The sequence below is a fragment of the Thermobia domestica genome, chromosome 11 (assembly GCF_964235325.1).
Source record: "Thermobia domestica chromosome 11, izTheDome1.hap1.1, whole genome shotgun sequence".
Classification (NCBI taxonomy): domain Eukaryota; kingdom Metazoa; phylum Arthropoda; class Insecta; order Zygentoma; family Lepismatidae; genus Thermobia; species Thermobia domestica.
In genome coordinates, this window is record NC_137464.1 from 190,234,507 (window position 1) to 190,262,050 (window position 27,544).

The following is a 27,544-nucleotide window of genomic DNA, read 5'->3' on the forward strand; positions in this document are numbered from 1 at the left end:
CCGTGGGGATTTCTTTGAGTTCTGTTTTCTTCCATATACTTGTTTCTCCATTTTTTCAAAAGTATTCCCTTTCATTGATAATTTGTCCCTTTTAGCCAAGGACGTTTTTAGATGAGGTCTACAATTCCCTCTGCAAAATCTCTTTGATAATTCTAAGTTACCTCTTTTTGGTAAAGAAACTTCAAGAAATAAATGTGAATTTAAATACTAATGAAAAACCTAAAAGTAAACAGAAGGGAAACTACTGGTTTCCTGTCCTATTACAAAATTCAGAGTTACAAGAAATGGCGATAGCAATCATCGTCTGTTTCCTGTTTCTGAAGTGCGATTCTGAAATATTCCTCCATTTACTTTAGAAGCAACTCAATCCACACGTTTTGAAATATCCTAAGAAATAGTAAAAAACGAGCTTTTTTTCCCGCCGAAGCATAAAATAGAAGATAGGCAAGGAACTGCACTACTTAGTGAATTGCATATAAGTATACTCGATTGATATGTTTCTGCAGAGGGATTTTTCTTTATTTAACAAGGTCAAAGCAAATTTAGCACATCAGCATCATTATTTTCCCAGTAGAAACAGTAAAGAAAAAGAGGGCGATTCAAGTGAGGGAGAAACTCTGATCCTTTTTTTTTTTTTTTCGAACGGTGGATCAAAACATAGGCACTAATATTCCTAGCGATATTTTCATTTTTCGTATCGTGCTCATAGTTGTTTGTATTCACGATTGTTTCGTATGAAGTCGACTTTGCAACTTTTAAATACATTTAACTTATTCCAAGAAAGTTTACTATTTCTGTTCTTTAACGAGTACTGTTGTTCCTAAATGAGTGTTGTCCACGTAGCTATTTGCACGGATTAGTATGTATCGTTTATGGTTTTCCTTGCAAACAAAATTTATTTTTCAGAAGAGGGGTATTTTTATATTTGGCAGGAAGGATTAATTAATACTACACATTGTCTTTCTATTTTTGAAGAATTTTCTGGGGCGAAGAGGCAAATCTTATACTCTGAGGGCAAAATCTCTGTCACTTCTGAACGAAAACAAAGCTAGTAACGAAATTTAATAATAAATAAATAAAAGTAAGTTTTACAAGAAGTCAATATTTTAAAAACAATCTTGGAGTACTTTAACATACATATCATCTGGCACATTTCGTTAAGATTAATTAACACTCACTTACAATGTGACCTTGGAATCTTAAATTGATTTTTATATTCATAGTATAATTTTGGCAACAAGATAGTAATAAAGAACTTCGGCTTTACAAACATATTTACATTTTATTCACTTTAGTTCCTTTTTACACACAAAACACTAAAATCAGCAATATGTTATTAACCTTTTCACGTCCTAGGGACATTTTTTTTTTTTTATTATTATTTCTTTAACTGTCCAAAATTCGTACTGGACCATTCAAAATGTTTCAATTTTCGTATGTTGGATGTTAAAGCTTCAGGGATTACCTAAATGAGATTAAATAAAAATACATATCGCTCCATAATAGTTTGAAAATCATCAGGTGTTTTCTATAATTTTTACCAGCTACTCATGGATTAATGAAGTATATAGGAACATCACTACTACCATACACAATGATAATTGCCAACACTATTCAAAGGAATTAAAACATTTTTAAAAAAAACTACCATAGGTAGAAGTTATTGCTTATTTGTTTTTAAAAAGTCTTTTATTGAAGACAAGGACATATTTGTCCCACACCATAACTAGGTAACCATAGTGGTAACCATAATGAAATGATAAACTTGCGATGAGGATGTCTGGAATCTACATGTTAGGTTTAGCCTAAATAGCTCAAAAAATATTTCTACAATTCTTATGATTCTACCTGTATTACAATTCTTATGAACCTGAAGAGGTTAAAAGAACTAACGATCATGCCAACAGTAAAAGTACCCATACTTAAGATACATTTCTAATTGCACCTTTTCTACTAATTTGAGGACGATGAGTCTAGTTGAACTATTTTTAAACACACGCGTTGACGTGATGCCTAGGAAAGAGATATCGAATTAGGGATAAAAATATGTCAACTTTCAGGTAACTTTCTCGTGACTTCATGGGCGCATATGTTTGAAAATAGTACCATTAGATTCCCCCTTTTCAAAAAGAAGAAAGAAAGAAAAAAAAAAGAGAGAGAGAGGTATTGAAAGCACAATTAAAAATTTATCCAAGCGTGGGCACTTTTTACTAGTGGCATGATCGCTAGTTCTTTAGTGGTCACTACACACAAACTCACAACTACAAATACAAATATCCTAGGATTAAAAAAAATCCTTTTAGGATTTCCAAGATCATTACATGTGAGTAAGAGTTAATCTCTTGAAATAATTAGAAATGTTCTTGTCCCATTGAAGATAGACTTTAGTTGTACTGAGATGCTGTATCACAGAATTTTGGTTGAAGGCCAGGTATTTACTTCGCTTCAGTGCTGATTTAATGGTGTACAATCTCCATTTATAAACACGAACAATATTTCACAGACAGGTACAACGAGCAAATTATATTATTGTATATTTATAACCTATACCAGAGAACTTATTATTTACTTAACAAACTTTCAGATAGAGTCAGTGAGGCTAGTGTATACAGTAACCACACATAATGAACAGCAGCTGCGGGAAACTAAGTCATCCAGAAACTATATTTTAAGATACTATCCTCGTTTTCATTTGCTGGAATTTAGGGAAGTCTGGACAATCTTCAGGCAGGATAGCTGGCTAACGTATTCAAAATTTGATTGCAGAAAATGAACACTACACACTGACCCAAGGGCGCCGATCCTGAGTGGGGTGGGGTGGCGAGGCCCTCCCCCCCCCAAAGCTCATGTGGGACCCCCTATTGTATTTATGAGTATACAATATTTGGATAATTAGAGAGCAATTTGTCTTAAAATCTTATATATCTTCTGCATCTGAATGCCCCCCCCCCCAAGCCCAAATTTACAGAGAAATCGGCACCCTTGCACTGACCTACACTTTCACTTTAATTGCTTGATTTTTTTGCAGTACCAAAGTTTTCAATCGTTCTGACACTGTTAAATTTACGAATATAGCACTGATACCATTTAGACTGGAAACGGTTCTAATTTAAATGAGAATAATCTTCCTAAACGTTGTTATTAATTTCATTTTACAGGATGATATAGAATATTTTTGCTGAATGTCAGATTCAGCATACTTCATTCATTGTTGTTGTTGTTTTTCCTTTTACCATTTCTTTTTCTAACATTTCTATATTAAGAGTATTTTAATAGGAGGTTAATATGTAGAAACAAAATAAAATAATTACTTTTAAATTTCTATTTCAAAAAATGTAAAGCTTATCCTTGTTGGCATACATAAATTTTGCATACCATAAACAGGGGTTTTTGTAATCTTGGAATCCTCATTTCACGTTTCGTGCTCTAGTTCTAGCGTATTCTAATGCAGTCTAAGAATTAATGAGTTCGTCTTTGCTACTAGTGTTCTCAACTTTGAAACCAGTCAAACTTTTTAATGATGCTATCACTTTATACTTTCCAAGCATAGAGATCCAAATCACTCTGGAACAGTAACTTTCTTCCAGGATACAATGTACAATAGTATGAATAATATCAATTACCCAAACTCTCTGAGGTCATCCTTTTCATAAATATGATGAAATTTAAGTTAAAAACAATATTATTCCCCTTGTTTTCGAAGCTGATTTTTTATGTATCTCTTAATTATGTGAGAACTGGGTCGGGAAATCGAGAAGGAACAACAGGATCCACTAAACCGTGAGTGGAGCTAAGAATAGCATTCATGGAAACTTTTCCCTTTTTATTTTTCTACTGCATACATCAGGAGTGGCCAAACTGATGCATTTCAGGAGCCACATTAAATCTGTCAAAATATTGCGGGAGACGCAGATATATTTATATCTGATGGCCAGTTGCTACAACTGCGATTGGCGCAACGAACGTTAAAACTTGACCTTTACGACATATTTAAGCATTGTGATATCTAATGGCACGTATTATGTCAAAAGAAAGGGAGAGAGAAGTGAGGAAATGTGCTAAATGTAACACAAGTGTAGTGTGCATGGAATGTATGTACGTCCAATGTTCTATGTAGGTGTATGTATAGGTTGCGTTGGGATTTAATGTTCTTCATTGTACCATCACTTCCGCGGCACTCCGCACTAGGTCTTTGCGAGGACTGCAGGAGAAATTACGGGACGTTTAAATCGGAAACGGATGACTCTTGGCGGGCCAGGGTGACTCAGCGAGATCCTAAAATTGACGGCCACTTTGTAGATCACAGTGTAGCATTAAAGTTGAAACTTCTGACGCTAGGCATTGCTATGAGCATCCTACGGGCACTAATGACAGTCTGGCAATTCCTGCTTTGAAACTACACCTCCACTAGCAATCTGTATCTCTGTTGGTGACCACAAATTTACCATTCTTTGTTTTCTCCGACACATAATCACGAAGTTCCCCGCAAAAGAAAAAAATCGTTAGGTCCCTGAAAGGATTCTAGTATTTTATGAAACGGAAGGGCCAAAATGTTACTGAATATCATTTATCATATCATAAATAAGTTCATTTTACCAATATTAAAGTAAAATAAACCAACTTTGGAGTTTTAGTTTATTTGTTTTGAGTTAGTGGACAAGTTTTTTAATTGCGTTGTCTGGCGACAGGTAAAATCCTCTGATCCTTCCATAAGATATGACTTCGTTTCAGTTAAGTTAGGGTCGTTTGCTTGAGAAATTGTAAAATAAATTTACTTATGATGCGATGATGATATTTAGAAACATTTTGACTTTTATACTTCATTCTTTCGGGTGCATTACAAAAAAGCACTTTTTTCCCTGCAGAAATCATCTAACATGGGAAAGTGAGTTTTGTTTGTGGAAATTTAAAAAAAAAAAAAAAAAAAAAAAAGTTAGTGTATGGGGTGGTTGTCAAGCAACTATATCTCAATTTAAGCCCAGCAATTTAAAGCGTCATTTTCAAACTCAGCATCCAACCTCGAAGAATTTCCTTTAGGTTCTAATTTAAGGAAAGAAAATATTATCCCTCAAAGAGAAAATGATAAGCAAAGTAATGTCATGACCAAGTTCCTAAAGAAGTCTGTTGAGACAGGATTTTGTGATTGCTTCCAATATCGTCCGTGCCAAACGACCATACACTGAAGGAGATTTATTAAGGAAAATATATTAAACGTGATGTCAGTATAGCTCCACAAAATAAAAAGCTATTAAGTTAATTCAAAACGTACCTACCTCAAGACACCATCGAAAGACGAATTTCTGATGTAATGAAAAAGTGATTTAGCAAACTGTACAGTTTTGAATTTGGATTTAGATGAGACCACTGACATACAAGACAAACCACAGCTAGCTATTTTTGTACCCTATATCTTAGATAATTTCAAAGTGAAAGAAGAATTATTGCATTCAGTATTACTATAAGATTGCACCATTGGACGTGACTTAAAGCAAGCACTCAAAAAAGCCGGCGTGCCAGTTAAGAAAATTGTCAGTGTGGCAAGATGATGATGCTCCGGCAATGAAACGAGCGGTTCGAGGGTTAATTGGTCTTTTAAATACTGACGAAACGTTTCCCGATTTTATTCCTGTACACTTAGTCAAACATGGAGAAGACTTAGCAGGAAAAGTATTTCAAAGGACCCGCACAATCCTTATGGAAATTAGATTTCGGTAGAATTGCTTGAAACCATGATATGTTGTAGATATTGTGACTCTGAGAAAAAGTCTCAACAAGCACAGCCACCAATCACTGACCGTTTGGCCACTACAGATTCAATTTTCCGAAAACAGCAGAAGGTAACGGTATTCTGGATTTCAGTAAAACTGCTTAGAACCGTGATATGTTGTAGATATTGTGATTCTGAGAAAAGGTCTCAACAAGCACAACCACCAATCACTGACCGTTTGGCCACTTTTTTAAAAACAGAAGAAGGTAACGAAATTTTGGATTCAGGTAAAATTACTTGAAACCGTGATATGTTGTAGATATTGTGATTCTGAGAAAAGGTCTCAACAGGCAAACCACCAATCACTGACCTCTGGCCACTTTTTTGAAAGCAGAAGGTAAAGAAATTTTGGATTTAGGTAAAATTACTTGAAACCGTGATATGTTGTAGATATTGTGATTCTGAGAAAAAGTCTCAACAGACAAACCACCAATCACTGACCTCTGGCCACTTTTTTGAAAATAGCATAAGGTAACAGTATTCTGGATTTCGATGGAATTACTTGAAACCATGGTATGTTGTAGATATTGTGATCTGAAAAAAAAATCTCAATATACACGACCGCCCATCACTGACTGGCCACTCCAGGTCCACTTTTTCGAAAACAGCAGAAGGTAACAGTATTCTGTATTGCAGTGGAATTTCTTGAAACCGTAACAGTGTGAGTGTGCCTAAAGTCAGCCGTTCCAGTAATCAGCACATTAAATAAGCATGCGGTAGCCTGTTATACAAATAGTGAACTAAAACATAAATCAGAGCTCCAGTAGTCAACTTTATGTGTTCTGGCCTGGTGTGAGATCTCGCGGTAAGAAAAATTAGCATTTCAAGTCTGCAAGTGTGCAAAGTTTGCATTGTGTTAATAAAAAAATAAGGAAGAAGCTTAACTTCACAATTAAGTTAAAACTATATTATTGTAAAATAGTATGAGTTATTGCTTTCTTCGATGCATGAATATATGCAGTTTCTTAAAAATTTCGTGGTTGTTGATACAAAACAAGATACTGCGTAGACATAAGGGGGGCTGACTACTATTTGCATTTTTGATAACGTTTCCCGGTACTCATCCATTAGGGGCTGACTACTGGAAATATGCATACTTTGAGTTATCGCATTAGAATTTTCACTTTTGCAGATGAAAACATGCTCGAGACAAAGAAGTAGCGATAAAGGACCCTTGACTTCATTTTTCAGTGGTCAGCCCACATTACTTCCAACGGACGACTACTGAATACATATACTCCAGTAGTCAGCCACCTATCATTCATTCAATTTAAATGCACATTTCTACAACTGAGACAACGAAGACCAGAGACAGGATGGATTACTAATTTTCTTATGGAGTAAGAAAATTAAAGATAATACAACAGCGAAGAATTTGTTGGGTTGTGAGTAAAATTAGGGGGATTTTGAGAGTCTCTCTTTAACATTCTGAGTACGCCTCTATTTGTTGTAAATAAATATTGTAAGTAATGAAAATTATGTATTTTTGTAACGTATATTGCAACAATCTCTGAACTTATTAAAAAAAAAAAAAAAAAAAAAAATGGTTTCAGACGACGCAGAATTTTCCCTTTTAATCCCGATGCTGTGGACTACACCAAATGCATTCAAAATACCTTAGAAGCTATGAGTGACAGTAACCCAACTGATGACCGACTCCCCACAACAAATTCAACAGAAGAATATTACGACGTACCAATCAAAGTCGTTGAATATTTGAAAACTCATCTTGGAGAAAGGAATGAATGTTAATCTAATTCTTGACGAAATGCGAAAACATTTGTTGTTGCTGATTCTATTACGGATGGCACGGAAACTACAAATCTTCAAATTCCAATTGCTTCCACATCATTGGACGAAATCAACACAAATCTACAAGATCATCAAAATTTAGCTGTATCATAGCTAATACTGAAAAGTCATCTGGTGTGTTAGAAAATATGGTTGCAGGGATATATGAAATATCCGCTTCTGGTTTGTTAGTAACTAATGGAGAACATGAAGACAGAACAAGGAACCTGGTCAACGCGAGCGAAGAAAATGAGAACATAAACTCAGATGAAATACACCTACCATTATTAGACATTGCTACACATCACACAGATGTTTCACCCCATTTGGAAGAGGAGGAGATTTCTAAGAATCCAAGAAGCTACTTATCTTTAACGAACGTACTCCTTCCAGATTTTGAAAAAGCACCTCTCTTGGTCTGGACCAATAATAAGACACCTTTTTGAGACTGTGCTGATACAGGGTATCTACTAAAATTTCAAAATGAAATTTCGTGACTTTTTCATGACCTTTTCTTTACTAAACCATAAAATTTCGTACCATTCTCAACAGCGAATTAGGCCGAATTTTCATGCATGCGATTTGGTAGCGTCTAAAGCCGATCAGAGATATTTTTGGTTGTGAATTTTGACGTTTTATAGGGAAAAAAAAATCCAGTCTTTACTTATATTTGTACAGATAAAAAAAATTCGTGACCCAAAACTTTGATGATTCGTGATAGACACCCTATAAATACTTTGTTAAGCACTCTGGTCTGTTTAAGAACATGAGCCTATGTTCATTTGAATAAGTTTGCATGGCATATTTTAGAAAGTTAGCACAATACGTATACTTGAAACGCTATTATTTAAAGTATAATATTTTTAAAGTACTTTTATTAGATATACACAAAGGTTTTAGTGTGTCCTCTGTAACAGCTAAGTTTTATTTAAGCCTGTGTATCTTGTTTATTTACGTTTAAATCCGTGATATTGAATACAGCTGACTACTTGGCTGACCTCTGGGTAACTAGTGGCCGACTATTGGATTTTTACAGGTGATTTTGGGAAGTTATTAAAAATCGAGTTAATAGTTTACTTTCGCTCATAATCATGTTATATAATCACGTTTTAAGCTTTATTCGTTGCACTTATGCGAGATGAAGGTGATATGATGAGAAGATCTACATGTACTAATTTTTCGAAATGAAAGTCACCCTTAAAGGACCGACTACTGGCACATTTACCATATTGTAGATATTGTGATCCTGAGAAAAAGTCTTAATGGGCGCAACCACCAATCATTGACCATTTGGCCACTACGGGACCAAATTTTTGGAAATAGCAGAATGTAACCATATTCTGGGATTTTGGTGGAATTGTATGAAACCCTGACAAGGTTTAGATCTTCTCATCCTATCCAACAACTGGAAAAAGTGATGGGAAGAGTAGCGGCCAACACCACTTAAGCATAGATAACATCCCGATGTTCATCTTGCGGGACAAAAGAAAGCCTTGGAAAACACTAGTCAAGATGACCGGCCCGCCCGAACCTCCTAAATGCGAACAAATGCTCTACCAACCGACCCCCACCGATACTCGGTACCACACATTAACACTTTTCTCTGGATCATGACATCTACAAAATATCACAGTTTAATTCATTTTCACCGAAATCCAGAATATCGTTATCTTCGGCTGTTTTCAAACAGTGACCAAACGGTCAGTGATGGGTCGTTGTGCTCATTGAGACTTTTCTCACGAACACAATATCTTCAACACATCACGGTTTCAAACCATTTCACCGGAATCCACTTTCCATAAGGACTGTGCGGGGTCCTTTAAAAATGTGAAACTAATAGTTCTACAAGTTGTGAACTTCATCCGTTTAAGTGGTAGAACTTATCGCCAATTTAAAAACTTCATTGAAGAAATCGAAACTTATGAGAATCATGGGACTCCCACTGACCTCTCCTGGTTTTGTGTCGTTAGGTGGTTGTCACTTAATAATGTAATGGAGACTTTTTTCAGTTACTGAAGCCAATCAAAGATTTTTGTGTAGAAAAGAGAAAATGATTTCCAGAATTGGAAATATACTGCACGACTGAGAGAGATGGTATATTTTACTGTCGTTCTCCGTCATTTGGTTTCATTAAATCGCTCGCTGCAAGGTCAAAACACGCTTATTTCTGATCTTGCTAAGACAGTATTTAGCTTCGAAACTAAGTTGCATCTCTTCCAACGTGATTTAATTCAGGAGACTTTTAACCACTTTCCGTCTCTAAAATCTGTCCAAGGTTCAATACTCAACAATCACGAGGAATTGGATATTGAAAGTTGCGTCCAAAAATTGAGAGAAAAAAATCTTTAAGTTTTACGTCCCACGATTATGCCGGTTAGGCTAAAGGAGACGGTGATGATGAGAAATGAATGAAATGGTGTAATGAAGGAAGTGGGAGAACCCCGAGAAAACCCACGAGCACGGTGTTTGTCCACCACTAAGTCCACACGGCGCGAGCTGGGATCGAACCAGGGACTCCAAGCACCGGAGATGAACGATCTACCACTGAGCCACCGCGCCCCCCAAAAATTGAGAGAACTTAAAGATGAATTCAAAAGGAGATTCAGTGACTTAAAACGCCTTAAACACTTTCTTTTTTTAAATCCCTTCCTCCTAAATGTTACTGAAACTGGTTGTCCTATATTACCTCCTGTTGTTACTAATGCAGCAGCAGTAGAGATTGAGCTTCTCGAAACGCAAAAGGACGAAGGACACAAAGATGTATACAGTAAAACCTGTCTTCAACGGACCCTTTATTAAACGGAAAACTGTCTTGAACGGAAAATATTTCACGGTCCCATGAATTTTGGAGAACAAAACTCGTAAAAGTCCCTTCACTAGGCGGAAACTGTGTTACGCGGACAACGGAAAGAAAAATAAACATTTAACGGAAAATTCTGAGTTCCGGACTACAGCGTTTAGAAGATGTTTAGACATTTTGGAGACATATACATTACACTGTCTGCGATAAAATGTTCGTTTTTTTGTTAAATATTTCTGGACAGTGTTTCCCTTCCCCAACCACTATTCATATTCACCCCCCACAAATTGTCTTTAATCCCCGCAACTTAATCAAGAATCATACGGAATGTCGGAAAGAAGAAAACGAGATAGAGGAAGAAGAGGAATACGATACCGAGTTCGAAGAAGAGTGAAGAATAAATACATATCAAGAGGCCCTCAGAAGTTTTACTGCAAAAATTTGCCTTACGGAAAAATGATTCTGATTCACTTAGTATAATTTCTCAGGCTAAAGTGTACGCGGAAAGTCAAGAAGCCAAGGCTATTAGAAAAATAAAGTAACGTGTGCATAGTATATTTTGTATTAATTTTATTTTTATTTATTTATTTTTTTTTTTTTGTATATTTATTCGTAGAAGAAAGAAGTACTGTAATTGAACAATGTACGTACAGCAATATATATTCTAAGTATGCTCCTTTATAAGCATGTATCTTTTTTTTTTTTTTTTTTTTTTTTTTTTTTTTTTTTTTTAAAAAAAAAGGAAAGGTCTACCTCCACTAAGCGGAAACCTGACTTTAACGGAAATTTTTGCAAGTCCCGCTCGATTCCGCTAAAGACAGGTTTCACTGTATAAATCTTGTAAAGATGTATAAAAATCAGTCCTGAATTTTTGGAGACTTGTTCCTGAATCAAAGTAGCGGTACCCAGAAACAAGACAGTGTGCGCAGAGATTGATATCTATGTTTGGTACAACATATATGTGTGAGTCTCTCTTTCCAACACTAAAGATGGTGAAATCAAAATACCGCTCAGCGCTTTCTGATGAACACTTACAAGAATTATTGAGAACATCCGTCATAATGTATCAAACCTGACTTTAAGAAGCTGGTTAAGGCAACAGAAACTCACAAAGCATCTTCAAGCACATAATGCAATTCATAATAATCATAATCATATTTTCTAGGTCACAATGTAATTTTCAAGTTTTTTTAATTGGTAAAATTTTCTAATAAAAATATGCACTCCGTTAAATTACTCGACTTTCTTCTACAATTAGTATTTGTTTGTTGAAATTTGTGTTTTTATTCAACCATATTTTTAAACAAATACACTTTAGTAATCAAATATCAGGCCGCGAGCCGCATAACAAGGGAGCAGGAGCCGCGGTTTGGCCACCCTGGGCATAGCACATTAAATTAAATAATATGCCCTGGGCTCAAGAAACACCTATCCCTGGGATGCTTGCACCGGCACTATCTTTTCCTCAACAGATCTTAATAAAAGAGTAATTGGCACTATCAACTAGAAAGTATGGGGTCACGACTCTAAAAACTGCATTAAAACATTTCATGAATCTTATTTGTTGAGATACAATTATGTTTATGTCAAAAACGGAATCAAGCCACACCCCACCTGACGGTATTACTTAGCTTTTAATTCAGTTGAGTTGAGTTGATTTTTAGTTTAGCGTCCCTTTCAGCAGCGAGGCTACATGAGACGTGGACCTACTGATTAACGTGGAATCTGAACCACATGAGCTCAGTATTTAATTCAATCAACGATGGAGATTTGATCCTTATAAACATGTCTTCCCATGCATTGGTGAAATTATGCAAAATGTGGTGTTCCTAAAGTTAAACCGTGCAGTTTTTCTATACGGATCCATAGTATTAGTAGTAGTAGTAGGAACGGGTTAGAAGCCCCGCAGGGGTTGGTTGGATTCTGTTCTCTACATGAAATGTGCAAAGTTTTCTGTACATTTTACAATCTATGAATCCGTATAGTGAAACTGCACCAGTTAAACTGCAGCTGCTTAGATGAACTGTCACTAGGAAAAAATAAACATAAAACTATCGAAATAATTCCTTGAAATCATTCAATTTATGCAAAGTTTGTAACGCTGATAACACAAATTTCGTGAGATTCGTGTTATTTTCAAACTACATTAACAAAGATGGTTTAATTTATTCAACTGATATTATACATATTCCCAATTAACCAAATCACAGAAGCCGGTAAACACTACACTCGTAAAGAACAGAGAAACTTTTCATAATTATTGAATTGTAACTTACAACATACTGAGGATATTCAAACATATATGTCATTTCACATTCATTCTCATTCATATTTGTTAAGTAGTCATGAACACCCAAAACAAATAACAAGAGAGCAATAGCAGCCGACAGACAAAATGCATTCACTACTGCCATTTTTCCACCATCCACTATACTCCTAAGCTCAAGTGTTCACTGTTCCACAGATCACATAGCCTAACGGCACTGTTCCTCCATCCTTCATAAAAAGTTTCCTTTGAAATTTCCCATTTTACCTTAACCATTCTATTGTGATCAAAACTCCTTATATTCACCAAATTGTTTAAAAACATGATCGAAGAAATACACAAACCGGAAGACTCATTTCTTAACAGTTTTCGTTAATATAACGTAAAAAGGTGTTTTAATTTTCGGTAGGGGGTATAGCAGTAACAATTTTTTTTCGCATTATTGCATTACATTACGCTCCGATTGTTTTATAAAGGATGGTAGGGAATGACGTTCCATGAGTGTCAGTTTAGATTTACTCGAGGGAGCAAATCAGTGACGTAATTAGGGCTGGGCCGAGGCTGGCGAGAAAAAGTTTTGTCTCGCCAGCCTCGGGCTGGGCAAACGGAGCTTGTGCCCCGTTCGCTGGATAGAGGGTGTGCAAAATTGGGCAAATATTTATTTTCACTATAAGGCAAGGAAAAGAGTTTTTAGCAAATTAAAGATCATAAAATCTACCAGAATAACTTAATAGGACACCAACGCCTCTCCAACTTTAGCATCATATCCATAGAGCATAAGTTAACTACAAAGGTATTTTTTGAGGACATTGTAAATAAGTTTGTAGCCGAAAGAGCCCACAAAGTTAAATTTTAATTCCAGCTTTTTGTGTTTTTATTTAACTTACATTGACTTAAGAAATTTGTAGTGTCCAAGGATAATACTCGAGACAACAGCTTGACTGCCAAAGTTAAATATTCCGTCCTATAGTAACAGACTGTTGACTAATTGTGCATATATGCACATCTCAATATAATTCCAAAAACATTGTAAAAAAAAAAAAAAGAAAAAAGTAGAATGAGGTACTTAATCTATACATCTAAGTGATACACCCTCTTCACATCAAATAATTATTTCTACTTTTATTTTTAATTCATGATGTGCGATATTGTCAACAACAAATCATGAATTAAAATCATGATTTTAATTCCTCCTGTTTGCATTTTTTCCTCGTGAGTCCAGTTTGAAAAATCAGTGCCAATAACGTAGCCAAGGTCTTGGAGTCTTGTATTATTCTGTATTAGTCTTCATAGAATTTGCCGTACGGAACGCAACGTAAAATATACGTTAATTTCGCTGTGAATCTGTGAAAGAAAAGTTTGAGGGTTAGATGAGTAGTGTCCCATTCCTTATAGTTTTCGTCAACGCAGCGCTGAATCTGCATTTTAGTTTTCAATTAAAAGCATATCAAATGTAAATGACTTTTTCACATTTTGGGTTGAGTTGAGATTCTAAATTTCTGAGGAGGCTGATGCGGAATAAGGCCTCAAGACGCATAAGATTAATGATGAGTACCGGCACTGTTTACTCAATAAAAAGGGAAGAAAAATATTAGTGTTATTTTGTTGAGCTTTTTAGTGGTTTCCTCTGAATAAATTTTGAATAGAGATATATGGCCTTATGCAAAGGCGTTCTGACGCGTGATAATAGAATGCTACAGAGTTCAACTAACATATGTTCCAGGAGTAGTCAGTCCTAAAACGACTCTGCATAAGGCCCTTACATCAACAGTACAACCTCAAAATTTAATTAAACTCGTCGACATGCTATTTAATAAATTAACTGAAAACAGTTATTAGTTTATTTAAGATTGTCTTCTTGCAAATTGCTATTTGGCTTGTGTTCTTAATTTTTTTTTTTGTTTTTATTGTCTAGGTGTTTTTAATTCATATTACGTTGAGAAAACTTCTAAGATTTAACTAAAAAAAAAAAAAGAATTGAAACATTAATGTAAACAAACTCCTCAAAATATGTTGAAAAGTAGGTAAATATTTCGTAAAAATTAAGAAAAAGAAATTGTGGAAGAATCTTCAAAAAAGTGCTGATTCACTAATAGTGAATAGATTGTGATTTACTAATAGTGAACATTTCCATCACACGCCAAGTGACTTTGTAATAAACAAGCCATGTGAGCGTGAGTTTTCTCGGTGTTCTCTGGAGTCCTCGCATTTAATTTTACATCATCCATCTCATTACCACCTTCCATAAAATTGCAACGTTAAATTTGTATAATAAAAAAAAGAAAGAAAAGAAAAGCCTTACTATAAGTCTAATACTGAGAGAGTATGTTCCATTGAGGAGAAAAATAACATTATAGCCCTATACTTGAGCATTTTTAATGAAATTTAACCACTTTTTGATACCACAGACAAATAAAGAGCAATATGCCATACATATTGTGAGCAGTACTTTCTTAGTGGTAGGCTGTGATAGTGAGCTTACATGGCTTGCATTATACATACCTGTTTATTATGATTACGGAGATAATAGGTCAAATCTTTGAATCATTTCCTTCAATTCCACGAATAATAGCAGAAATTCCCATCACTGATGATTTCTGGGGAAGTGAAAGAAGGAATTTTCTCCCGGGTCATTCCTACGATCTTTCTCAAATGTTAAAAATATTTTTGCACTATTCTCATCCCCATATGTTGAAAGTCAGCCTAAGAAAATCTGAAATGATCACTAATCTCCATCTCAATTTTCAAGACACAAACATATTATGAATTCTGTATTTTATGACATCTAATTTCAAGTAAATTTGTTCTATTGTAAACTGCTTGATTATTTTGTTTGTTAGAACCCCTCGCCATCATTTTTATTTTTAAAAAAATCCTAGAATTTTTAATTTGTTTATGTATAGTAACTCTGATTTTTAGAAAAGTAAAATTCTTTGATTATGATTCTGCTACACTGCATCCCAGTATTCAGCTCCCCCACCCATTGACTCTCTCAACCGTGAATTGGTGTTGGAGGCAGTGGACGTGTTTAAGTTTTTTTAATGCGAAAATGCAAGCTATAAAGTGTGTTGTGGTTGGTGATGGGTGAGTACAGTGTTATACTAAAAGTAATTTATAATACAAGAAAAGTGATATTCCATTATTTATTTACAGAAAGTGTTCTACGGCATAATTCTGATTAGAGAAGGAGAGAGTTCGAAACTTGAGATGGTTGAACCATGATGTTACAAGTGTCACGTTATCAAAGTTTTACTGTTCGGATTACTCATACCTAGAGGAATTTAAAGTAATCTCACGCATATAGCGAGCAGAAATAATATATTTCAATAGTAAAATATAATCGCATATCAATTAGCAACATACAGAACATAAAAAGCTGTATCACGAAGATGATCGTGCTACCATACAAGATACTGAAGCTCTTTCATTTATCTATTGCTCTATTTCTTTCTGTTAGAGTAAAGGTAATTAAAAGCAATTGAAGACAGTGTGAAATCACACTTTCAGTATACTTGTTGGTATACTGAAATGTATTTTGAGTAAAAGTATATTTTCGTGATGTGGATGATCGTGTTATCTAATTAGATAAGGAAAAAAACTGAATGCTTAAGAAAACATGTAGCATGATGTAGGAAGTACGGAAGTTAGTTTGACCATTGCGCTGCAGATTAAGTGTAAAATTGTCAGGCTTGAAAACGAAAGTGTTATTTATTCGGACATTCGTTGCCACTATTTTAGAAAATGTTTCTTAAGAATTCTTCGCTGCACATTCACTTTTAAGAGGAGTTGACTGTTGCGTGCAAATACTGCGTAAGGAAATGTGCTGTAAAACTAATGTAAAAAACAAACAAATCTGTACTAGGTGGCCACTATAAAGCACGGATCCTATGTGACCGAGTCAGAGCAGGAGCGCAGCAGGTGCCTCGAGCACGATTGAGGTGCATCCGAAGGGAGCAGGCACATCAGCAATGGTGGGTAAACAAGGTTGTCGCTAAAAACACATTCACTGCAATTACTTTCAAGGTTTATACAATTCTGACGCTCCCGTGAGTGAGTTCTGGGCATTTATTCCGAAGTTGGGCGTGCGTTTTCGTCAAGTTTTTTCGCTATTGTCTCCTTTCCGCACTTTCTGCAATTTGTTATTAGGTTCATTAATCCGTGCTCTTCACAAACTTTTAATAGATTTTGCTCGTTATCAACGTACTGCTTTACAAATGTTAAAACTGCTAGTTCATTGTCCTTGTATATACATTCGCCATGTTGATAACATAAATGCTCGTTTCTTTCCCGCAATGCAACTGTTCGGTTACCTTGCGCGAAGTAGTTCCCTCCGCTCGCCGTATAGTCCCAAGTTTATAACCGCTTATATATAACAAATAAACAGATTTTTCGAGACTCTTATATATTATCAAGCACACAAACGATCAAATTATCCATATCTTTCCTGTAAATTTTAAAAATTTCGCTGGAAACGGACGCCCAGTTTTGGAATTTAACCCGAGTTCTGGAATCCTGTCTCGTTTGTCGTAGAGGCCTTGATTTTTAGTTTAGCGTCCCTTTCAACAGCAAGGCAATATGAGACATGGAACTGGCTTATCGTTGAATCCGAACCACATGAGCTGCCGCTGGGAATTGAACCTGGTTCTCGTACGCTAATCGCGTAGCCACGGAGGAGCTCGCATGTTGAGGACTTGAGTAAGTACTTGGATAAATAGCTTTCCGTTTGTCTTCAAAAAACGTATCTTGTACTGCCGACTTTTACGAATGACATTTCACACCATCACACCACCGCACGTTGTTCACAGTAGAGTATGTAGCTGTTCCTATATATATCTTTATTTGCAGTGCTTTTTTACGCCCGACACACTTTCTGCTCAATTTCAATAATCCTTGGCGCTCCACAAAACATAGCCTTTTCTTCAACAGCATATGCCCTTAAAAAACACAAGCGAAACGTCACATGTAACTACCGTTCTTGAATGTGGGAAACTAATTTCTTCATTACTCCCTAATGTCTATGCCCTCACTTCTAGTAGTACCAACAAGGCGCAGCTTTTAACACGTGTTGAAATAATACATTAAAAGTTTTGTTTGTATGCATTTCATGAAAAATTATCAACTCACCATTTCTTTCCTGTAAATTTACGTATTGTTCATATTTCTTGACCTACTCTCTGGTATTTAACCCATTAGTTTATTTGAATGCGAAGATATTTCAATTCTCATGGAAAATAAGATACATTCAGAGAAATCCAACATAATTGATAGTATTTAAGCCTGAATTTGATCCTGTTTATATAGTGAATGTGTTCAAAGTTATGTACTCCAGATTAATTTCGTACCACATATCCATCTAAAAAATTGTATTTTGTGTTGTTTTCCTTTTTGCATACACTTACGGTCTTGTATGTTATTTAGATATAATTTGTTAACGCAGTAAGCAAATCCCTCCCTCATTTTCGTGGACCACATTTACATTCGCTCTCTTGTTGTAATTTTTTTGCTGGTGCAATGATTAGCATACGGTTATCAATAATTTACAATATGGATTGGAATTCACAGATTGGAAAAAGGCGAAAGAGATTATGGAGACTTATTTCGGAATAGTATTATAGCAGGATTCATACAATACTGTACCTGGAAAATGTGGAAATCTCAGGGAAATTGATTTTAGAAGAAAAAATCCTGGATAATTCAGGGAAATCGATCATATCTAGTAAAAAATCTTTAAATATCTGGGAAATTGAGTTCAGTATTTTTGTATATTTTGGTGTACTCAAGTATGGAACAAAAGTATTTACTTATGAATTCTCTTAGTAGGCTTCTCAACTCAATATTTTTTCAACTTAAATTTTATTTATTTTCTTGTGACTCGATATTTAATTGAAGTCGTTCACTGGGGAGAAGAATAGCCATTTTTAAATATATAAATATATTATTATTAAAATTTATGTGTTCTCTTACTGTTAGTTCTTCCACCAGATCTGGAAATTGCAGAATTAGTACCTGGAAAATTAAGGGAAATTGAGTTCAATATTTTTGTATGAACCCTGTATAGGGCTTGTGGGACATTACGTAATCTTTTTATCGTGTGTTAGTGGCGTACTCAGACTGATGGATGAGTTGTTTTCTAGTTAAAATATGACATATTAGAAGATACATCTCAATTGGAGTATTCAGAATTCATTTTCCGGGTTTCATTATTATATAGATTGTTTTATAAACTACAGTTTACAGTCAAAATTACTAACACTGTACATATTCCTTTACAGACCAGAATTTCTCAAATAGTCAATATTTCGGGCATGTTCCTCGATTATCCTTCATCAGTTGAAAAACAGGCTTATGTCAGCCTTTGCAATAAGTTGATCATATGCTATGATGTTATACTATGATGAACTTACGGGATATCAGCCTATTTTCCAATCCTGATGATGGACTATGGAGGAATTTGTCCGAAATATTGACCATTTGAGAAAATCTGGTTGTTATATGGAAATATGTAAGGTTACTAGTTTTTAATATAAATTTAAAATATGTTCCTTATGCTTCATTAACAGTTACACTTTCGTTTTCATAAGATTAATGAGTATTAATTGCGGAAATGTATAGGGTTGAAACAAACACCAAACTAAGTCATGGCTGTATTTATGAACGGACTGTGTAGTATATGCTGCGAAACAACTTTTATGAGTGCGAGGAATTTCGACAAGTAGGAACTGGCTGTAAAATTCATATTTTATTATTGATTTCTTGAGGATTACTATTAGGTAATTCAATACGGTCAAGTAGAAACTTTTAAATTCTGGATGTTGAATACTTGCGGGGTTTGGCCCATAATTCCGTCATGGAATGATGTCATGATTAGCAGGGTTGGCAAAAACCATGGTTTTTATTTAAAAAAAAAACAAAAAAAAACGTTTTTTTTTGTTTAAACCAGGTTTTTATGGTTTAAATAATTTGCTCTATATATTCATATCATATATGGACAGAAATAAGTTTGTTTCGCCTTGATGTTATTATGCAACAACCGGGTTATGCTGGAAGGGGTCACATAAGCTTAAAGCGGAATAAACACCGCTTCTCGAGTTACATCAGAGAGAAATTGTCCTCCATTTGAACTCGGAACCAGGACTATAGTGCGTCCAGTAAGAGAACGTCTCTGACAGCTCGCAGTGACATTGCCACTACTCGCGTGTCAAGGTTCTTTTCGGTGCAACTGTAGTGGCAATTTAATTAATGGTATAAGACAGAGTGATCGTGGTTGGTAATACTGGTATGAAAGTAGGGGCTGCAATGTCCCACCGCATGTGGTAAGAAACGTCAGAGACCATCTTTTGTTGGCCGTGCTATAATTGGCCACAAATGCGATACGTCTGCCGACTCACTCACGAAGGAATCCTTTAATAATAATAATAATAATAATAATAATTAAAAAAAAAATTGTACTGATCTTTACATGCTTCAGAAGGACAAAAAGATACAGTTGCACAAGTGAAACCATTACACAGAATTACGTATGAACAATTTCAAAGTACTACGGAGTACAGAAGAACTAATTTACTTCAAGTTAGTTAACAACGACTTTTATTGGTCCAAATTAAAGAAATACGACGACTTAATCTGCATATCAAAAAGAAAAGTGAATAAAGATACGAATTTTTTGAATCCACTTTGGCTCAGACTCATTTATACATAAATAGATATCAAAGATACTTATTTCACTAAATGCCTCTCGTGGGGTCTGTTATGACCCCCCCGCCACACACACACACAAAAAGCACGGCATTTTCGATGTATTTTATCAATAGTAAACATTGAAACGAAACAATATTTAGAATTTTTCTTCGATTGCAATTACATAACAATAATAACAACTACAAAAAAATCACAAAATAAACATTAGTAAACTTTTGCTTTTGTAGTATAATCTTTTTGAGTAATGAATGGGAAATTTAGGTCTGAATATAATACGAATAATACACGGGAGTGAAACGCGATAACCCACAGATGTGTGTTCATCAAGATTTTACAAACACTTACACTTTTACGAACATTTTTTTGTTTTTTGGTTTAAACCAGTTGGTTTTTTTGAAAAAACCAGCTGGTTTAAACCAGCCAACCCTGATGATTAGTGTAACACAAGACAAAAATAAATTGTTCAATATCTAATTATTATTCACTGTTGTTTCCTTTCCAATTATCTCTGTTGCAAATACAGTAATACAATGTTATGAATAGCTATGAAATTATGAATATCTAAAATGCCTATTCCTTTACGTTAGAGATGATATAAAGGTAACTTCACTGAAGTTTATTTTGGGGTGTCATAGGATGCTTACAGCAAATTTTATTTCAGTCCAATACAGATTCATGCTTGAAAAAAAAAAAATTGCGGATCATGATCTCAGATTTTCCTGAAATTAGGATATATTATTCTAGAAACAAAATAATTAGACCCGTGTATGTATATATATATATGTTCTGCATTATACAAAGAAGTACTAGAACTAAACCAAGCATTTAATGCAACTGAGACTTTCAGTGATTGTTAACTATAGGACATATTATAATGTAACGAAAATTTGGTTTTTGAAGATAGCTTTTTTTTTTTTTTAAGAAAATTGGGATGAAATTTCATCTGTCTGGATATTTTAAGTTGTGCAGTTATTCGTTTATCTCTGTGAAGCTTTTAGTACGTAAACATACAGGTTCCAGTTATGAAATACATTACAACCCATTTTAGTAGATTAACCTATTCAGATATACGGCTTTGCGCCCAAACATTCTGCTCCGAGGTCGGAATACAGTAAAATTTCACATTTATTTACGTGAACTTGTTATGGATCTGTGTGTATTCTTTCTTCTTTCTGAAGTTTAGTCAAAAACATAACTATTGCAAGTTTTATATGTAGCACATTTCTTTGGAACCTATCAGAAGCAAATGATAGCTTAAGAACCTATCCATTAAATTGGCAAGAGCTTGAGTTTATATGGAACTAGCAGCGTTCACCCCGCTTCGCTGCGGTCACCCCGGAACGCAATAAACTTTGTTACTTAGATAATTTTTACTTTTTCGCTTTCAAGTGATTTATAGCGCCTGTTAGTTATGTTAACCCGCCGAGTCACAGGGTCATGCGGGTTGCATATAAATACGTTTATTTTTATACCTATGATGAACTAATAACAAAGGATTTCTACGTATGGACACCTGAATGGTCAATTATCTCAAGACACTGGTAATTGAAAATTAAAGTGATATGATAAAAACCATCTAGGGTCCACATCCTAACAACCCCCCAAAAATGAAAGAAATCGGTTCAGCCGTATTAGCGTGATGAGCGTACAAAGGATTTTTTGTACGTATTTACACCTGATTGGTCAATTATCTCAAGACACTGGTAATTGAAAATTAAAGTGATATGATAAAAACCATCTAGGGTCCAAATCCTAACAACCCCCCAAAAATGAAAGAAATCGGTTCACCCGTATTAGCGTGATGAGCGGACAAAGGATTTTGTGCGTTCTCTTTTATATATATAGATTTTTACTTCAGCGGGGTTAAATATTATACTAGTCGTCTAGAAGTATTTTGCCTTTCGCGTATCAGATTGCGCCAGCGTCTCAAATCTCGGTATTTAATCGCAGCGGATCAGCCCTAAAGTGGTTTGTCAAGTGATAGTTTAAGCTAGTATATGTGAAAGAAAAGGAAAGTGTTAGAATTCTTAGAATCAGACCTGAAATATTGCGCTGTAAAGATGACTGAACATTCCTCTAGACAGCGCTTTTACAATTTTATTTCTATAAAAGCGCAGATTCCGTGTGAGGTTTCGCGGCAGAAAAATACGAGTAATACAATGTGTGAGAGTACTCTTACCTATGCAGTTTTGGACTTAGCACGAGTGTTACTTTGACTGGCAACTTTTTATCTCTTAACCCTTTAGGGAACTTTTGGTACATTTTGTACCGTATGCGTTTTTCATGGTACATTGTGTTATTTCTCTTCTATTTGAGCTTTTTCGTCTTTTTTTTTTTTTTTTTTTTTTTTTTTTTTTAAGTCCAGAGGCATTGTAGAAGACATTACGTATGGTTTCAGACCTTCCTGCGTCGAGACATAGGAGGTGATGACGTCATAAGTCTAAAAGATATTTTCGTGTAATACTTTTTTTTGGGGGGGGTATGTAAAGTACTTTTGGCGGGCTTATTTTTGCACGTAGGAGATTGAAACATGCAGTCCACCGTGTAGCATTTACCAGATTTTTTTTCCAGATTTCTGCTTGAAAACAGGGGTGGTCCAGGGGGTCAAAAAGTTGAAAAAAAAGGATATTTTTACCCAAAAATCCCGTTTTTCCTCATTTTCCCTCCTTAGATACATGATGGAGACAAGTGAATGGTACCGCCTGAAAGGCAGTTCTATTCTGAAGAGAATGATGTGCGACACATGGCCCTAGGGTAATTAGGGAAGTGTCAGGGAATTTTTATCAAAATATACTTCTGTATAGGGCAATTTTGGACATTTTCGGTATTATTTTTTGCGGGCTTATTTTTGCACCTAGAAGATTGAAATTGTGCACAAACATTCAGTCCACCGAGTAGTATTTACCAGATTTTTTTTCAGATTTCTGCGTTAAAACAGGGGGGTATAGAGGGGCTAAACGTTGAAAAAAGAAAATTTTTACAAAAAATCTCTTTTACGGGATTTTCCCGCCTTAGATACATGATGGGGACAAGTGAATGGCACCGCCTGAAAGGCAGTTCTATTCTGAAGAGTATGATGGGCAAAACATGACCCTAGGGTGATTAGGGATGTCTCAGGGAATGTTTAAAAATTTCCCTCTGTATACGGGAATATGGGACATTGTCGGTATATATATATATATATATATATATATATATATATATATATATATATATATATATATATATATATATATATATATATATATATTTGCGGGCTTACTTTTGCACCTGGAAAATTGGAATTGTGCATAAACATTCAGCCCACCGAGTAGTATTTACCAGATTTTTTCAGATCTCTGCGTTAAAACAGGGGGGGTCCAGGGGGCTAAAATTTGAAAAAAGGATATTTAGACCCAAAAAATCACGTTTTTCATCATTTTCCCGCCTTAGATACATGATGGAGACACGCGAGCCATACCGCCTGAAAGGCAGTTCTATTCTGAAGAGAATGATGGGCGAAACATAACCCTAGGGTAATTAGGGATGTCTCAGGAAATTTTTTACCTGAGATCATGGTGTTTTACGGTAATTTGGGGCATGGTGGGAATTCCTGATAAAATTTCTCCCGCTCTTGGTATTCAAGATAGAAACTTGAAATTTGGCACACACATTCAGTATACCAAGTACTATTTATCAGATTTTTTTTTTAGATGGCTACGTTCACACAGGGCCGCTCCAGAGGGGCCCAAAGTGCGAGAAAAAAATTTCCCTCCAAAATTTTATTTGACATCATTTTTCCCGCTCCTGGTATATGGTATGAGCATTCAAGTGGTATCATTTGAAAGCCAGCTCCATTCTGAAGAGAATGAGGTATGAACCATGATCCTAGGATAAATAGTGACGATGCAGTAGCTGCTTGACTGAAAGTCTAAAAAATAGCCCAAAAACCCTAGTTCCCTTAAGGGTTAAACAAATCACCCCTAGGTTATTACGATTTTACAAATAGGTTAGGATAGATAAGTGACTTAGGCCAAGGTATATATGGACTTATATCAACATTTTGGTTACATTACTGTTGTAGGAACGAAACTGTGTCGTAACCCGTAGACTTGTATATGGCAAGATTTCGTCCCGCAAAATTTTGAACTGCTATGTTTCATGGATGTCATTTCGTATCTCCCCCAACTCGTTTCATGGTTCTAGAACCGAGTACCTTGGTTTTGTCTAAATTGTAATAAAGGTAGAAGTACAAGGGCCCTGAGGGCTTCTAACTCCCTTCACTAGCTGTCCCTAGCTCAGCTAAATTTTGTAAAGAAGTAACACACTGTAAATCTTATATGTGCAAGATTGGGGGAGATACTAAATATCAGCTAGTTTCATAGCTATTGGGTGCTTTTTTTTTTCCAGGAAGGTTATCGTTCACTATTTTAAAAATAGGGTGAATTCACCCTTTTTTCTGATTGATTTTATTATTCAACAACAGGAATATTTCTGAAATTTAATTTGAATTGATGTAGAGTTTAGCGTCCCTTCCAACAACGATGCAATTTGAGACGTGGAATCAGAACCAGGTGAGTTCCTGCCAGGAATCGGATCCGGGTTTCCCACGCTAAATGCACATACAGTATCCGTTTAGCCACGAGACAGCTTAATTCTGAAATTTTATATAAAACTGTACTTTCGTATATTTCTAGTGAAAATTGGATTTTTTTTTTAATTATTTTTTAGAAATGATATATTTCTAAGGTGGAGTGAACCATAGTTTTATCCTTCATTGGTATCAGTCAGATGTCATATCAGATTGTGAGTAAAAGAAAAAGAAAAGCAACATCAGTACATTTTATTGTTTTTTTACACAAGATTTTCTGGAAAATTAGATTATGTACACTCATGTCCAAAAATATTGTCGCATGTCTATAAATGTTGTTGTGGGAATATAATTTGATAACGAGTTCGCCCGGTATTTCTTATAATGTTAGTATGTGTATAATCGGCAGACATGTATGTGGCAAATTTCATGTCAAAAGGGCAGTAAATAAGAACAGTAAAACGAAAATTAAACTTTGTTGTCCTTTTAGCAACATTTTGTTTTACTCATTCTAATTTTCGTATTTATAATTCTTTTCCTATGAAATTTACCACAAATATACATTTCCCGATTATACACATACTATCATACTATCAGTAAAAGTACCCTGCATAATCATTATCAATTTATATTGTTACAAGAAGACAGTTATAGGTATGCGACAAACATTTTGGACATGAGTGTACATTAGGGTGGTCCAAATTTATATGGGGAAAAATAAATTTAGGAATTTCTTTGGACTCACCCCCTAAAATGGTTCGGATTCAAAATTTTAGGTCGCTTGGGGCACCATTTAATATTATTCAATGAAGCTAATTTTTCTCCTGGCTTAATTTAGTCCCACATGGAACCATTTTAGGGGGTGAGACCAGCCCGATCTGAAAATTGATATTTATGGACCACCCTAGTGTACATGTGCGTTCGAGTTGAGTCCACCCCGTTTATCAGCTTGACCGATTTCACCCCCATGAAGTCTCTCTTTTTGCAAACTTGAAAGGAAACTGACCTCAGTCTTCATTAAAATCGAATTGAGTTTGTAAAAAATATCATTGAGTAGACAGACAGACAACCATAGAACTGGATGTGTCAAATGGCAGATGCTCGTTTACGCTTTCTTCAATTAAATAAGACTATTTGTTTTGTTTGCTTGAAATTAGCACACGTTTTCAGCTCAATTTATATCGAACAACTTACTTCGGTTTAAGTTGTTGATTTTATTTTAGCGTGCCGTTGAGCAACGAGGCTATGTGACCTACAACTAAACATAGGATCCGAACCACATGAGCTTTCGCTGGGAATTGAACCTGGGCCTCTCGCGCCAAAGGCGCGTACGTTATCCAGATCCCTTATGACATGTTAGTCCTTAAGGTAGACATTACCACAAAAATTGTATACATGTCTTCATTAATTAGTGAGATATTCTGTTTTAAAGACTGTACACATGAATTAGAGACACCCTTTATGTACATCATTGTGTATCGAAGAAGGAATAAGGGCATGGAGATAAGTTCACAATTCATTTGGCTGTATTGCATAATTTTAAAAATATACCTGGTTTGCTGGGTTTTAACGTAAAGAAAAAAAAATAGTTTAAAATTAAATTTAATAAAGAAGCACGCGAGGAGAGTTTAAGGAATGTCTGATGCATCTGTATCTGAACACTTAGGAACTTCATTTATCGTCCTTTGTCATCACTAGAGGTGCGATTTTCTGATAAATAAGAATTCGTGATTTCGTTATAAAAATATGAGTAAAGTGGGATAAAATCGGTGAATAAAAATTCAATGTAAGAACACTTATTTTCCTTGATTTACAATTAGTTACCTATTATTTCACCTTAATTTCCATTCATCAATCATCATGACGTGAACTCATGCATGAATATATTAAACAATATTTGAGTTTTTAAAAAAAATAACACTAAGCATCCTCATTGAATAAAAGTATCATTTAAAGAAAAAAGAACACACACACAGAGAACATTAATACAAAAAATGACTTTAGTGTTGACAGTTTACTTATGAAAATAACACGTAAGCACTGTTTCAATGTTTTCTGGTGTTAAATTTGTTCTTTTGTCGGTAAGTATGTCATTGTAAGAAGAGAGAGCCCTCTCCGCATCAACATTCGAAATTGATTTGTAGCGATACATTTGTTGGAGACACTTTTCTGCGATTTCTGAATGCTCATGTAACGTAATCCGCAATACTCCTTCCATATTATCCATTTCATCAGTAGATACCGTTTGCAGCTCATTTTGTAACTGCATGTAAAATTTCAAAAATTATCTCAAAAATCGGGATTTTTCATCATATTGCTAGAAAATTTACCATCAGATTTTGCAAGTTTGAGCTGGGAAGATGAAATAATGATGTCAATGTCAATCTCACAAGCTAGATCCTTTTAAAGCATATCAGCAATTTGTTGCTGCATGCTACCCCTCTTCACTCAACTAACCTTTAAACATAAGTTGTGCTACAAGTTTATATTTGCGGAGGCCGCGGTGGCTCAGTGGTAGAGCGTTCATCTCTGGTGTTTGGGGTCCCTGGTTCCATCCCAGCTCGCGCCGTGTGGATCTTGTGGTGGACAAACACCATGCTCGAGGGTTTTCTCGGGGTTCTCCCACTTCCTTCATTCCACCATTTCATTCAT

General features: G+C 35.2%; 2 protein-coding genes across 2 annotated transcripts in view; one reads left to right on the forward strand and one right to left on the reverse strand.

The window, feature by feature from the left end:
• Window positions 1–12,856, reverse strand: part of PGAP1 (GPI inositol-deacylase) — a 72,720-nt gene extending 59,864 nt beyond the window's left edge. Inside the window, exon 1 of the mRNA XM_081731432.1 lies at window positions 12,635–12,856. Coding sequence (XP_081587558.1) covers window positions 12,635–12,772 — 138 coding nt within the window. The 5' untranslated portion in view covers window positions 12,773–12,856. The remainder of the gene's footprint in view (window positions 1–12,634) is intronic.
• A 2,727-nt stretch (window positions 12,857–15,583) lies between these two features.
• LOC145664615 (ras-related protein Rac1) overlaps window positions 15,584–27,544 on the forward strand; it is a 122,849-nt gene continuing 110,888 nt past the window's right edge. Inside the window, exon 1 of the mRNA XM_081731433.1 lies at window positions 15,584–15,708. Within this exon, the coding sequence (XP_081587559.1) occupies window positions 15,674–15,708 (35 nt within the window). The 5' untranslated portion in view covers window positions 15,584–15,673. The remainder of the gene's footprint in view (window positions 15,709–27,544) is intronic.